The sequence below is a fragment of the Siphateles boraxobius genome, unplaced genomic scaffold, assembly GCF_051911475.1.
Source record: "Siphateles boraxobius isolate OS27281-9 unplaced genomic scaffold, OSU_SipBor_1 66, whole genome shotgun sequence".
NCBI lineage: Eukaryota > Metazoa > Chordata > Actinopteri > Cypriniformes > Leuciscidae > Siphateles > Siphateles boraxobius.
The window spans coordinates 26008487-26022500 of NW_027509193.1; the positions used below are offsets into that span (position 1 = coordinate 26008487).

The 14014-nt window shown below is 37.5% G+C and overlaps 1 protein-coding gene across 2 annotated transcripts in view; it reads right to left on the reverse strand.

Moving 5' to 3' along the window:
* Window positions 1–915: 915 nt before the first annotated feature.
* sdk1a (sidekick cell adhesion molecule 1a) overlaps window positions 916–14014 on the reverse strand; it is a 391713-nt gene continuing 378614 nt past the window's right edge. The window contains exons 37-45 of one of the 2 annotated variants that reach the window (XM_077213331.1): window positions 13561–13747; window positions 12137–12274; window positions 10880–11041; window positions 10519–10644; window positions 9074–9238; window positions 4048–4185; window positions 3719–3833; window positions 2549–2678; window positions 916–2446 (exon numbers count right to left, since the gene is read on the reverse strand). In XM_077213331.1, the coding sequence (XP_077069446.1) occupies window positions 2174–2446; window positions 2549–2678; window positions 3719–3833; window positions 4048–4185; window positions 9074–9238; window positions 10519–10644; window positions 10880–11041; window positions 12137–12274; window positions 13561–13747 (1434 nt within the window). In that variant the 3' untranslated portion in view covers window positions 916–2173. Of the gene's footprint in view, window positions 2447–2548; window positions 2679–3718; window positions 3840–4047; window positions 4186–9073; window positions 9239–10518; window positions 10645–10879; window positions 11042–12136; window positions 12275–13560; window positions 13748–14014 lie in introns of both variants that reach the window. The other variant, XM_077213330.1, reaches the window with a different exon arrangement.

Genomic DNA, 14014 nt, shown 5'->3' on the forward strand with positions numbered 1-14014 from the left:
AGTTAACAAAGTTTAAAAAAGACAAGAAAAGATGCAATGTCTCGTTCCCGCCTCTCAGGGAACAGAGGTTACAAGGTTTTTGAAGCGTCAAAGTTTCAGTTGCGAAGCTGTCTATGGAGGGACGGAAAGCTCTTAGATTTCAGCAAAAAGATCTTCATTTGTGTTCCGAAGATGAGCAAAAGACGTGTTTGGAATGACATGACGGTGAGTAAATTACGACATAATTTTAATTTTTGTGTGAACTATCCCTTTGAATGCCCCCCTTTACCTGAATTCACCTTATATATTTCTAAATAGCTTTTGGGTGAACAAAATAGAACCACACTGGCTTACATTCAGGCCTAAGTAAACTACATGAAGACAGATTTAAACTGAATGGCTGAATGGTGATTCTAGGATATGGATGTTGTTTGTACAAGTTGTTACATTTATAAAAAAAAATTTTTTTTTACATTGATAACAGTATTTGTTTGCACAATATTTATTGTTGTTTTTGTATGTTACCTTTACATTTATCCGTTTCATGAATTGTTTTAGTGTTTAATTTTGCAGAAAATAAATATAATTTTAAACTTTACTCTTAACACTTCATTCCTTTCAAATTGTTACAATAATAAACTAATTGTCCATGAACTCCCCAACTTTGAGCCATCAGTCAGGACAGTGATACAAAATACAGCTATGGTTTATTCTGTAATGAAAGGGATCATTTAATTAAAAATCAAGCCCTGCCCTACATTTTTCTTGTGCGAGAAGCCGTTTCACTTGGATATACGTCACAATAGGGAAGAAAAGAATCGCAACTTGCGTTTCATGTCCACTTTAACAGTTGTCATGATTTAGTGTTGGGTGCATGTTGGAGTAATATCAAGAAGACATCTCTGTAGTTGGAGGCATTAAAGTAAACAACAAGCATTTAATTTATCATAAAAAATCTTTACTTCATGAAAGTCCATGACATACACTTGTGCTAAAACACTGGGTGGGATTGAAACAAACATTTCCATAACAGTACACTCTTGTTTGATTACTGTATTTGTTGTGTTGGCATTTTCAAGAACTGCAAAAATTCATACTTCTTATGAAAGTACAACAGAACTACTGTACGTCACTTCTGAAGAACACTACAGCGAACAACAAAATCCATACAAATTAATTCTAAAATCGCACTGTAAAATTACACTTTTTACAAGCCTGTAAAAAAAGAAAACAAAGATTCGACCATATCGAAGAAAAGAAGGAAACTGAAGTAATTATGGCTCAAAAGTGCAGAACATTATGTGTAAAGCAACTGCATACTGATCTCCTCACACATTCGTTCATTAAATAATTTCAAGTGAGTGTTTGCAGTTCCTAAGCGAGACCAAACAGACAGGAACAATACAAGAAAAGTAAAAGCAAAAAAAAAAAGAAAACTACGAACTTGATGTTTGATATGTGAGAATGAGCAATGGCACAAATCACAACACATCTGGCACTGTCTCACCGTCTGATCACACGGAGGCAGGGAACCAGAGCTGTCTGGCTTCTTCTAACAGCCTCCGTAGGTTTCTTGCTGGTGAGTCTATAGAGAATATACTGGAATCATCCGTGCTTCATTATCCAGGCAGCGTGAACGCGAATCAAATCCATTAGAGAAGATTTACATTTCATGACCTTTACGGTCTCGAGTGCAACATGTATATATAGCGACCCTGACGGTGAGATGAGATTATTCAGACAAGAGTATACAGTAATTACAGCGTGTTTTTCATTTAGCTTTTTCCTTATGTTCTTTTCAATGTGGTAAGGGCAGGAATGTTACGTGTGAATATGTGCCATTCACTAGAGCTGGAATGTCTCGTCACATCAACAGGCTTTTTCTGTTGCGTCCTGCTTAATAAAACCCACAGACATTTATGCATCTTTCACATCCAAGGCTGCAAACAGGAGGGGCACATACAGTAACAGTAACTCTTCGGTATTGGCATATAAAAATCTTTTTTTTTTTAAACCTCTTCTCCCCTTAATAATAATCACGATCACTAATCGAGTACATTCAGGATCCAGCAACTCGTTGAGCGGTTCACATGTGATGTCTCTTTTAGTGCTTGTGGTGATAGTACTGTGCGAAATCAGAATCGGAGAATTTCCTTTGCAACTATGTTGTCCGAACCACAAAGAGTTCTGTGCGTCACACGAATGAGGAGAAGCCTGTGACGGGAGTCCGTGAGCCTGGCGCGGGCTGGCCAGCAGGGGTGTAGACCCCGCCCACGCTGTGCTGTGTGACTACTGTCTGATAGTAGGACTCGGTGTCCCCGCTGGCACACTCCTCGTAGGAACAGGCCAGTGTCTGCTTTAGCCCCTTCTGCTGTCGCTTCCACGAGTTGAAGTACGACGGGTCGCTCATGTAGTGATTCACAAACGAGTGTTTGATGGGCTCCTCTTCGCACTCGCTGTCTGTGGCCTGATTGATGGAAATACGACAGGGGAAATCACACATCTGGAAGATTATGTACGCTCACCCAGTCAAAATAAACACCAATAGAGTGAATAAGCATCACTCCACCTCAGACTCGGACATCTCTGCAGGCCTCTCTGTCAGTGCGGTGCTCTCTGTGGAAACCACACCGTTGTAGTTGCTACAGATGTCTTCGTCGGAATAGCGCAGTCCAGCTGGATTGGGTCGGGGAGGGGACCTGTTTGAAGAGAAAAGAAAGTGCTTAAAGGTTTGTTTGCCAACCTCCCTCTAAACTCAAGTGTCCCTAGATGCAACTAACAGCGCGTCTACACAGGATGCGAGTGGCACAATGCGACAAATGAACCATTATAATAGTGATACTGATTCTGTCTGCACAATTTGTTCTAAGCCCCGTTCTATTTCTGATGTACTCCTCACACCTGCATGAATTCATACTGTAAACAACTGGAATTTGCCCATAAAAATTTGCTGAACAATGGTAAATGTGACAATTAGTTCACACAAAAATAAAAATTATATTATTATTTACTTACCCTCGTGTTGTTCCAAAGTTGTATGACTTACTTTCTACTGCATGATATTTTGGAGAATGTTGGTTATGGTTTTGGTGACCATTGACCTCCATTGTGTGTAGAAAAAAAAAAGAAAACAAAAGAAAAGAAAACCCAAACAAACACTCAAACATTTCTCAATATATATATTTTTTATGTTCCACAGCAGAAAGTAAGTCATACAGCTTTGGAACGACATGAGGGTGAGTAAACTTTGAATTTTTCAAATATTTTTAAACATTGCTGAGGAACTGCATTGCTTGGAGGAAGAATTATTATTTGTTATCAATCTATCTATTTTTTGGGGAAATAGTTATTATATCTATTATATCTTTCTTTTTCACAAGTCCCTTAAACCCCGTAACATAAAAAGGACCATTATATTTGTGAGACTCGCCCCACACACTAAAAAAAGGTTTGGTCCAAAGTTTACCATGTCTTTCAAAGTTAAAGACTGTTACGGGTTTGTAGTAGGCCTAGTATTTATAACTGTTCTCCACTATTTGATAAAATACAGTGGAAAATTTCATGAAATCTACAATAAGCCCAACTAGAATGTAGGCATGTTTGGTCTGGGGGAAAAAACAGTGACCTAATTTAGCAACTGGTTATACAGGTTTTCATGCTGAAATACACAACTCTCTAGTGAATTTGCTCCCTCAGATTTATCAGACGACGCAAACGGAAGCTGTGTTCTTTACAGTACCTGGTGCCATTTTTCCTCAAGAAGACACTCTTGACATGAATGGGCCTGCTGTTGAGCTCTAGAGCCGTGAAGCCTCCATTGTCCAGTGTGACCGTCTCCTCCACCGTGGACACAGCTTTACCTACAGCAGTCAGCATATCATCATCACAGCAAAAACAGCACCTGAGTCATAATGCAATCACTGTTTGCTGGACGGTGTGGGAGTCGGTGAGTGGGCAGACGTGTTTATCTGGATGAATATATATGTGGATTTACAGCACATAATGATTATGTGAGGGAGGATGGATGGATGTGTCGTGAGAAGGCTGAAGAGGTTTGTTTTAGGTCACCTGTTCCACAGCTCTTGTACTTCCTGTTCTGTCCGTGCAAGACCAGACCGAAAACTAACAGCAACAGCAGAATCAGACCGCACAATGCCAACACGATGAGAAACCACCACTCCTCATAAAATGGGGTGTCCAGTTGGGCTGTTTAGGACAGAGAAAAATGAAATATAAAGATATGAAAGATAGACTATATATTTTTGGCATTCAAAACGTCCTGACTCAATGACTGTGGGTGGCTGTTCTGGCTGGATTCTTTCTGTCTTTAAACTACTTTACTTTTGCCTAGACTTTTGCCCCATTTACAGACGAGTTGACCGAAACTATTCAAAGGTCAGACTGGAGGTTTCGGCCAGTCGGAGTTGACTGATTTCAAATAGTGTATGATGGCACAGATTTTATTTTGCTTTTTAGACTACAAATCTGTCCCGTTTTTAGAATGTCTCCAAGAAATAAAGCGCACATTTCTGTGTAAGCTTGCCGTGTTCTGAACAACTTGAAAGTCCGGTAGTATGTGATCATTAGTTGTTTAGTGTTTTAAACTCTTTCAGATAGTGTATTCCAACATCTAAATAAGTCTCTCATTCATTCAATGCAAGTTGATGCCATATCTTTCACCTGTTACATTGCCTACTAGGCTAAAGAGTGATCACTTCATTTCAATTACGTATTTTCAAACTTAGTGTTGTTTATTGACATTATTAACCTTGAGTTTAATAGCAATACTCGTCAAGTTGCCAAGATATTTTATTACTTGAGAGAAGCAGCAGTGATCATCACCCATATTTAGAGCAGCATTGACGCATGTTTATTGGCCTGCGTCTTATCTCTAGTGCTCTAGAGCAAAGGAGAGCATGGCCCAAATGTGCCAGAAGTCTCCAGTCATATGTTACAGCCGCTGATGGACTACTCTGACAGCAATACTGAGCTGCAGTGACATCAACTCACAGACAGATTGGAGCATGCCTGTGGTATGAATATTTCAGTCCCATGACACGCAAGATGTTGATAACATACTTTCCTTTTCATTTACAAAAAGGCCTCCAGGACTTGCACAACACTGCATTAATTAAGGGCTGAGGCAACATAGACGTTTTTCTTGAAAGCACAAGCCAATGGCCAAAGAGAAAGACAGAGAAGAAATCTCTCTTTGACAGCTTCATATTTTTTTCTGAAAGCTTTCTTTGTATTCTTTAGTTGATATCATTGAAATTCTGCTTTCAAATCAATGCTTTGTTACTGACGGCAATCTTGTTAAGGTTAAATCTAAAATAATAGCACAATTAATTATGACTCAGTCTATAATATCACAAATTAAAAACACTTTGTTTGGCTATTGTTATCAACAACAAACGAATCGGGTGAGACTAAGTAAGCATTTTGAAACCTTTTCTACAGTGTATCTCTAAATATTATATCTGAGATAAGGTATTGACGGTATCTGTTCAACACATAAATCTCACTTCAGGTTCCTTTTAAGGCATTGGTCTCTATATGACATCACTTTCATTGATACACTTTCCTTTTAAAGCAATAGGTCAGTAATTGGTTATATCATCTGTGATAAGGGAGCAGTCTAGTAGTTCAGAGTTCATGTTTTACAAATTGAGGATGTGGTTTGTCAACCACAGGAAAGCACATGAAAAAAAAAACAATCTCGATGAGTAAACATTTATTGCAAAAGAGTCAAAAGAAAAGCCAAACCTATAAATCACAAATTCCCAAATATTGTCACAGTATGTGTACTTACAGTGTACTTACCTAAGAAAGTACTTAGTAATATAGGGTAACTACATGGGTTGAGGTTAGGTTTAGGTTTAGGCTCATGGTTACGATCTAGTTATTGCAATTACTATAATCAGTACATAGTACGGACATGGGGTGCATTACTGTAAAATAAAGTCCATCTTTACTTTAGAATTAATTATACATTGTGCATTACTCTTGTTCATTTTGAACCTGTATATAGTATTTCTAAGTCGTCCTCTGGGAGGGATTAAAAAATAGTAGAGGTCAGAATGTTAATATTGTATTACTCATTTGTTCTATTCTAAAGTATTCTAAAGTGTTGCCAAATTATGATTTATTATTTGTTTTTTGCAGTGTGATCTCTTTCTCAACTCATTCTCACAGACAGTAATGAAATTAAACAGAGAAGACTTGGAGAAGTCTCCTGATTTACAAATTGTTCCCCGTAATATTATGGAATTACCTTTGTGCCAATAATAATGAATGTAACTTTTCAAGAAACGGATGCAAATATAAATGAAACTGAATAAAAGTCTGTGAAACTGAAAAAAAAACATTTTTTGACTTCATTTTTAATACACTGCATGTTTTGCTAACTGTTTTCACATCTTTCTTTCGCTGCATCTGAACTTACAAATGCGCTCCCATAGTTTCTATTACATTTTAGTAATATAAAGTTTATATCTGTTTTTATCTGCTGCTACACTACATTGTTGAGATGATTTCTTATAGAATGATCATTATCTACATACGGTTACAGTCTTCGATTAGATCATATTTCCCCCCAGCCACCCCAAAAAACATTGGGCTAGAGTACTATACAGTTAAAAAAGTACTGTATCTGAAACCGATGCTATTGGGCCAGAGCGCTGTCAATCACTGCCTGATTCAACTTTGGCAATGTAAAGCCTTTTTACCATGCCAATAAAGCTATTTAAACCTGAATTTTTAAATTGCTGATTAATTTGCTATGCAGTTTTTGAAAGAGGAGAGACACGACTTGACCACAGACCATGTCTCTGTTCATGATGTAAACACTCAATTATTTTGAAGTACTGATTACTTTTGTATGACTGATCAAGCTACTATATGTAGCTAGTATGAGTAACACAATTATTTTTGTGTCCATATTTGAATATAAATAATTAAAAAATGCTCAATTCAAATGAACATTTTGGAGAAAAATGTTTAATCTTTAATAGTCTGTAATACTAAATATATGTCCAAATGCAAAACCTAATACATGCGAGTAATTATGACTGAAAACATCCAGCAACCAGGGAATACACACACAGCCATCGATATATGTTCAGACACATCACCTTTGAATAACTGGGATCTTGATATTCAGACACCTGATATTAAGCAAATATTTTAATTTCTTTGGAGCTCTATATTAAAACAAACAGTTCACAAGTACACAAGAGGTTGCACTTTATTCTTATTAGTTTATGCTGATCTTTGATTATCATACCAACAGCATATATGAATATTAAGGGGATAGTTCACCTAAAAATACAAATCTCATATATTTTACGCACCCTCATGTTGTCCCAGATGTATTTTACTTTCTTTTTTACAAATAAACACGAATTAAGTTTTTTAGGAAAGTAATCCATCTCTGCAAGTGTGAAGAAAGAAAGTCATATACATCTGGGATGGCATGAAGGTGCGTAAATAAGAGAATTTTCCTTTTCTTAACATAATTTTCGTAACAGAAACTATTCAAATGATCATTGCATCATTTAAAATGTATATCAATTTTAAATATGTATTTGTTCTTGTGCATTTTGTATAGTAATGTATATCATGAGAATACTGTGTTACATGTATTGTTTGTAGGTAATGTTTTGTGGATTCTGGTCTTTCCTGTCACAACATAATTGCATCCAAGACTTTCACTTTGATACTTGTGTATATGCTGTAGTGACAGTAAAGAATGTACATTTATTTGAATTAATTCATATTTTCTATTACATTAATTCAACTGGTTTTATAAGTCACAATTGAAATTGTTGATGATTGTTAAAAATGTATTTCCAATTTTAAATGTTAGAAGATAATATATTAACTAAATGAAATAACTAAATAAAATTATCAGCATGACAAAAAATGGCAACAAGAACATTCTTTGTGTGAAATATACAATGAAATGCCCTTAGGTGTATATATCATCTGACAGCAAGCCACGATTGTCATTTTCATATTGTTTAAATTCCTCTTAATTAAGTGATCATTAATTGTGATGGTGTAAATGCTAACAATGAGTGTTGTGATGGCCATGGTTGTCAACCGCGATTACCTCGTTAAAGTGAGACTTTCTTGACGGATCACACACGTATGCTAGTATTCTCTTTTAATTGTAACAGCTCAACCTAATCAGAGCCTACAATGCACAATGCAGAAATATTCTACAAAAACATTGGACACTATACAATATTTTCAGTATTATACAGTACTTTAATGTACAATTACACCTGAATAGACTAAATAGATCTCTTGCGCTCCTAAACTCTTCTGTCGACAAAGTATTAGCAGCAGATACATACAGATAAAATTTTAAAAACAAAACTCATAACTTAATATCACTAAAATGAAATAGAAAGCTGTGCTTACAGATGCTTACATCCACACACATATTCACTTCCAGGTCAAGAAGCTGTCAATCAAAAACTCAGTAGCCAATGAGAACACACTGCTGCTAGCCCCGCCCCCACAAGAGATATGTGCCAGATTGGCGAACGAAAACTATGGGAGCGCATTTGTAAGTTCAGATCAGCAAAAGAAAGATGTGAAAACAGTTAGCAAACATGCCGTGTATTAAAAACGAAGTCAAAAAATTTGCCTGCGATTTTTTCTTCTTCAGTTTCACAGATAATTTCTTCAGTTTCAAATTATATTTGCATTAGTTTCTTGAAAAGTTGTGTTCATTGTTATTGGCACAAAGGTAATTCCATATAATATCAAGTGTGATCAGTTAAGCTATGCTTCTCATATTCATTTTAAAGCCCTACACTCTTATATTTCTACATTTATCTCATTTTTGTGTTTTTCTTTATTTCTCCAACAGAATTTTTAGTTGGAGGTTGAAATGAAACATGTCTGATACATTAAGCCCTGTGAGCCAAGAAAAAGCAGCTTTTCTGGAAGTACATGGTGAGTAGAGTTCACGTGGGTGTAAAAGTCACATTAGAGCTAAATAATATCAACAGTAACTGATGCAACACTCTGTCAAAAATCTCTTAGATGAATCATCACAGTACAGGAGGCCTGACATTATTACCTGACATGGCAGCAGAGGGCGCACTCGGCTCACCGTAGCCAAACTCATTGATGGCCAAGACTCTGAACTGGTAGCTGATGCCCTGCCGCAGGCGGTCCAGACTCACAGAGTGAGATGTGCTGGTGGGAGGAAGGTGCCGCACAAACGTATCCCACACGCCCTCATCTGCGGAGAGCAAGGTCACTTCCAGTGAAAATGTCACCATGCACTTAGAAGCACTAAGTTCATTACAGTGTCCCATTATACTTAGCAGATGCTGACATCAAGAGCAGCTAACAGCTGTTTCATTGCCCGACAAGCAATGTTGTTCAATGTGAATAGCCATGCTGATATGGAAAGGGCAGTTATATCAATGTATCCCAGCAACAATGACAAATAAATGTTCAGTAGATGATTTCAGACCAGCAATCAGGCTCCTAAATGAACACTTGCCAAGCGCCAAATGTGAGTAGAAATTAGTTTTGCCTGCTAACTTTAAAAGGGAACTGCAAAATTACATGGTTTGAACTGGAAATAGGAAAAACCAGCTATAAAGCTATATAGTCTAGCGATTTTTACCTCAGTGAAAACATTTCAGAGCCTCAGGTTTTTTTCTCTAATGCAAAAAATGGAACAATATTACAATGTCAAGGTTCAACTTTGCGAATCGGTGCGACAAGTGCAGTTTACAGGATCTTCTTGTAAATGATACTGCAAATTATTCAATGTCTTGCATTATTCAAATATGCAAGGAAGAAATTTCTAAAAAGTGCCAGTTTTAGCACTTCAACTTATTTCAGTTTCTAATTCCCGTTTACATTTTTAAGAGTTTTATTTGACAATAACAACAGTGATTAATTTCACTTTTAATTAGTAACACTAAATTAATTTCAGATGATTCAACATGATTTTCTTCATCAGTAATAAAACTCACGGTGGTTGAAAAAGCGCTAAGAACTTTAGCAGCACTTTGATTTTCATTAATCTGAGCCTGACTCAACCCACTGGCAATCTTTGAAAAATGCTGGAAAAGTGGGCAGAGCCCAGCGGAGGGGGGGCGTGCACCTGAGATGCATCTCTCTGTAGGCAAGAGCGTGGTGAGCTGGTTCCTGCTCACGCAGTACCACAACATCCAATAGGAAAATTCAACTGCAGTAGCGGTTCAACCTGAAGAGGGCAGCACTCAGACGTTTTTACACCATATATTGAAGAATTAAAACACTTTATACCCAAATGTCAAAAAATTTACTCGAATGAGTGAACAGCATTAATAATGCCCCAGTCTTACAGATCATTAACTAAAAAAAGTTGTTTTAGGGTTTAGTTACCCTTCAGTAACTGTAACCAAGTAACAGAAACCTGGTCCATTAACTTGGTAGTACTGATATGTGGTCAACACTTTTCTCACTCAAAATAAATAAATAAATAAATAAAAGTAACAAAAAGTAAAGTTCTGAGTGCTGTACCTGAGGGCCGCGCTTCAATCACATAGCCGGTCACATGTCCTGCTCCTGTTTTCCCTGGTGTCCATTGGATGCTGAGCGTGGATCCTGTCTTTGTGATTGACATTTCTACAGGTGATTCAGGAGATCCTAGACAGAGAGGAGAGCGTGCAGTGAACTGAGAGGAACAGGCGAGCAATCCAACCCTTGTGAGTACAGGGATAAAGCTAAAGCAAACGCCTACACCACTGTGAGATATTGATCCACGCAGGTGTTTTTTCACAGCCTGGATTTCTGACACCTCTCGCTGAGGAGTGGGGAATGTAAGCTGTGCTCAGCGACCCTGAGAGTTTTGCTGATCTGTTTGTTTGGTTGTGTAACTCACCTTTGACAGGATCTGCTGTGATGTTGGCCTCTGCCTCAGGCCCGTAGGCGATAGTCTTGGCCTGCACGCGGAAGCAATAGGTCATGCCCTTGGTCAGGTCACGCACCTTCAGCCAGCGCTGCCAGCTGCCACGGATATCCACCGTTACCACTTTAGTCACACCTGATGCGCACACACACACACACACACACACACACACACACACACACACACACACACACACACACACACACACACACACACACACACACACACACACACACAGTTTGCATGATTACACACTACCGCACAAGAATCATTTATACGAACAAACATTACACAATGCAACAGTATCTTCCTACCTAAGAACATTGAGTTAATCTCAAAATTAACTACTCTAGTTCTGTACTATGAACTATAAACATTGGCATTAAGAAATATTCTTAAAGTTATCCATTTTCACTGAAAAATGGAAACAATAAAAGAAAAGGAGTTAATTTAAACAAATCATCACGTCATCCACACACATTAAAACACTACTAGTGATGTAAAAAAAAAAAAGCCACCGTAAGAACAAGACAATTATGAAAACAGACTCTGATACAGTGAAAACATGTTATAGATTAGAGCTACACGATTCTGGATAAATTGAGAATCACGAGTTTTTGGTTTACAGTAAGATCACGATTCTGAACTAACTCTGGCAACTAAACAAAATAAGTAATTTAGTAGAGGTTCTCACGAATGGCTGCAGTCTATTAAAAAATATTTAATTAATTTTAATTAATATCTTTTTAAAAATTTATTCAATAATAAATATTCAAATCTCTTGAATGATTCCATGAGAAGTAAAATGATCAGTCATTTGTCGCCACCTACTGCTGTAAAGATGTAATTGATACAATCTTTATTTGAAGCATCAAGGTATTTTCAATAGGTGATTTACTGTATTTTGATCGGTTCCATAGGCACCAGTGTATATATTCGAACTATCAAATTTTATCCCAGTACTTCTGCGATGATTTGAATTATGTAACAGAAATAATGATACTGCGTGGTTGAAAAGACTGTTTGTGAAGCTGATTCATACCTATACATGATAACTGCTCTCTCTAGATCAGCAGCAGAGCAGATTTGAATGCTCCGCTGTGATTGTACTTGTCAAAGGCTTAATAGACATTGCTGAATCATTGTCATTTAGGAATAAGATAGCGTGGGTGTTTAAATCGAGATTGCAATCTGTTAACGATAAATTGTGCAGCTCTACTACAGACTGACCTTGAATAGGGGCGGTGGGCTCATATACCACTCTGTAGCCTTCCACCACACCGTTAGGGGACACTGGGAAACCCCAGGACACGTTCAGAGTGCTGCTGGTCACTTCAGAGAAACTGATGAAGCTGGGAGCACTGGGGGCTGCGAGAACGATATAGTTGATGAATGCAACAAATACAGACTTTCACTCCTGTCAGATACACTAGATTAAAGCAATAAGCCACTTGAGGCTGTCCATAAAATACAGTGATTTTGCCATAATTAAGCAGTGTTCTTATGCACAATGTATCCACATGCACATTAGTTTCATATCACTATAATTATAAATCAAATTACAAATGTTTCCCCCCTGAAATCTTCAGAAAGGCTAATTGCTTTTATAAAACAGCAATTTGATAAAGCACTCTAAGATGGTTGTTTTATAACTTAAAACATGTTTTCGTTTATTTAACTCATCACGATAATTCATTGCATTCATCATCCTACACAAAAAGTTTATTGTGCTTTTTGGACTACTTTGTATTTAATTATTGATGTAAAAGATTCTATCAATAATTAAATTCAAAGTTGTCAAAAAAGTGCAGTTAACTTTTGGCAGCATTTTGCAGCAAATAAACGTACATAAAAAAGCTCTAAATATGTTCAGTAAATGTTCAATAAATTGCTTAATAATATGAATTTCAGTATTAATAAATGTAAAGTGTTTAATTCTGTTTTTAGTTTAACTGTAGAGTGTTTAAATAATTCAGTATGCGGTCACAGGTGTGAGTACATTGGCTATTTTGCAACAGCTTTAAATGTGGCTCATCTAATTAGATTTTAGAGTCAGTTGTAATATTTGTACTAAATTTTAAATAGATAAAAATGACCCACTCTCTCAGAAATTTTACAATGCTAGCTATGCATATCCGTACTCTTACACAAATGCAGCTTGTTGCTTTAGGAAATGTCAAAGTGAGGCAGAGGTGGTGAATTTCCTCTGTTTGAACAAATGAGGTCACATCAAGACCATTTGAATAATTTTCAAATATTTTTTTTAGGTGACTCGTGGGTAACGAGCCCCTCCCTGCCATTTCAGTGAGGTGGAGCCTTAGGTCAAATCATTCCCCGCTTGTGCGTAATTCATTCCGACAACATTTATAGAGTGAATGATTTAATGCAGAAGACATGAATTACTAATGTGAATGATGCAACGGTGATATAACGTCACATGCTCCAAAATATGATCAGGTGTCGACCTGGTTTTCATGCATGGAGAAGAACACAATATGGAAGTGGACATATTGCCTATGGCGCGCTGTCTGCGGTCAGATTTATAGGTTAGTCTTTAAGGGTGTAACGGTTGGTGCTCAGGTCAGAGGGGGGCTCTGTGGCCAGTTCTGAATGGGAGTTTAATGGCGATTAGGATGATTTGTGCCGACGCTCACCTGCCTGAAGAGTGCGCCCCCTCCTGGGCTCACTGAACGGACCGTCTCCCGCAGCATTGAAGGCAGACAGCTTGACCAAATAGTACGTGTAGCTGGTCAGGTTCTTCAGTCTCATGTTGGTTTCAGGCCGGAAGAGAATCTTAACTTTCTCCGTTTCATTCTGACTGTCATTCTCCCAGTAAAGAATCTACAGGCAATGAAAGACATAGGTGGAGAGTATAGAATTAAACTTTGTCTGGCACAAAGCACAGCATCCTGCAACCCTTTCAGCCATGATTGCATTGACAATGAATAGTGGCCCTAAAAAGTACTTAACTTACTCAACTTTTAGAAACCCATGGTTTCCCATTCAGATTATTAGCCAACAAAGGGACCACAGACAGACAGACAGAAAGATAGATAGATAGAGACAGACACAGAGATAGATAGACAGACAGACACAGATAGACAGACA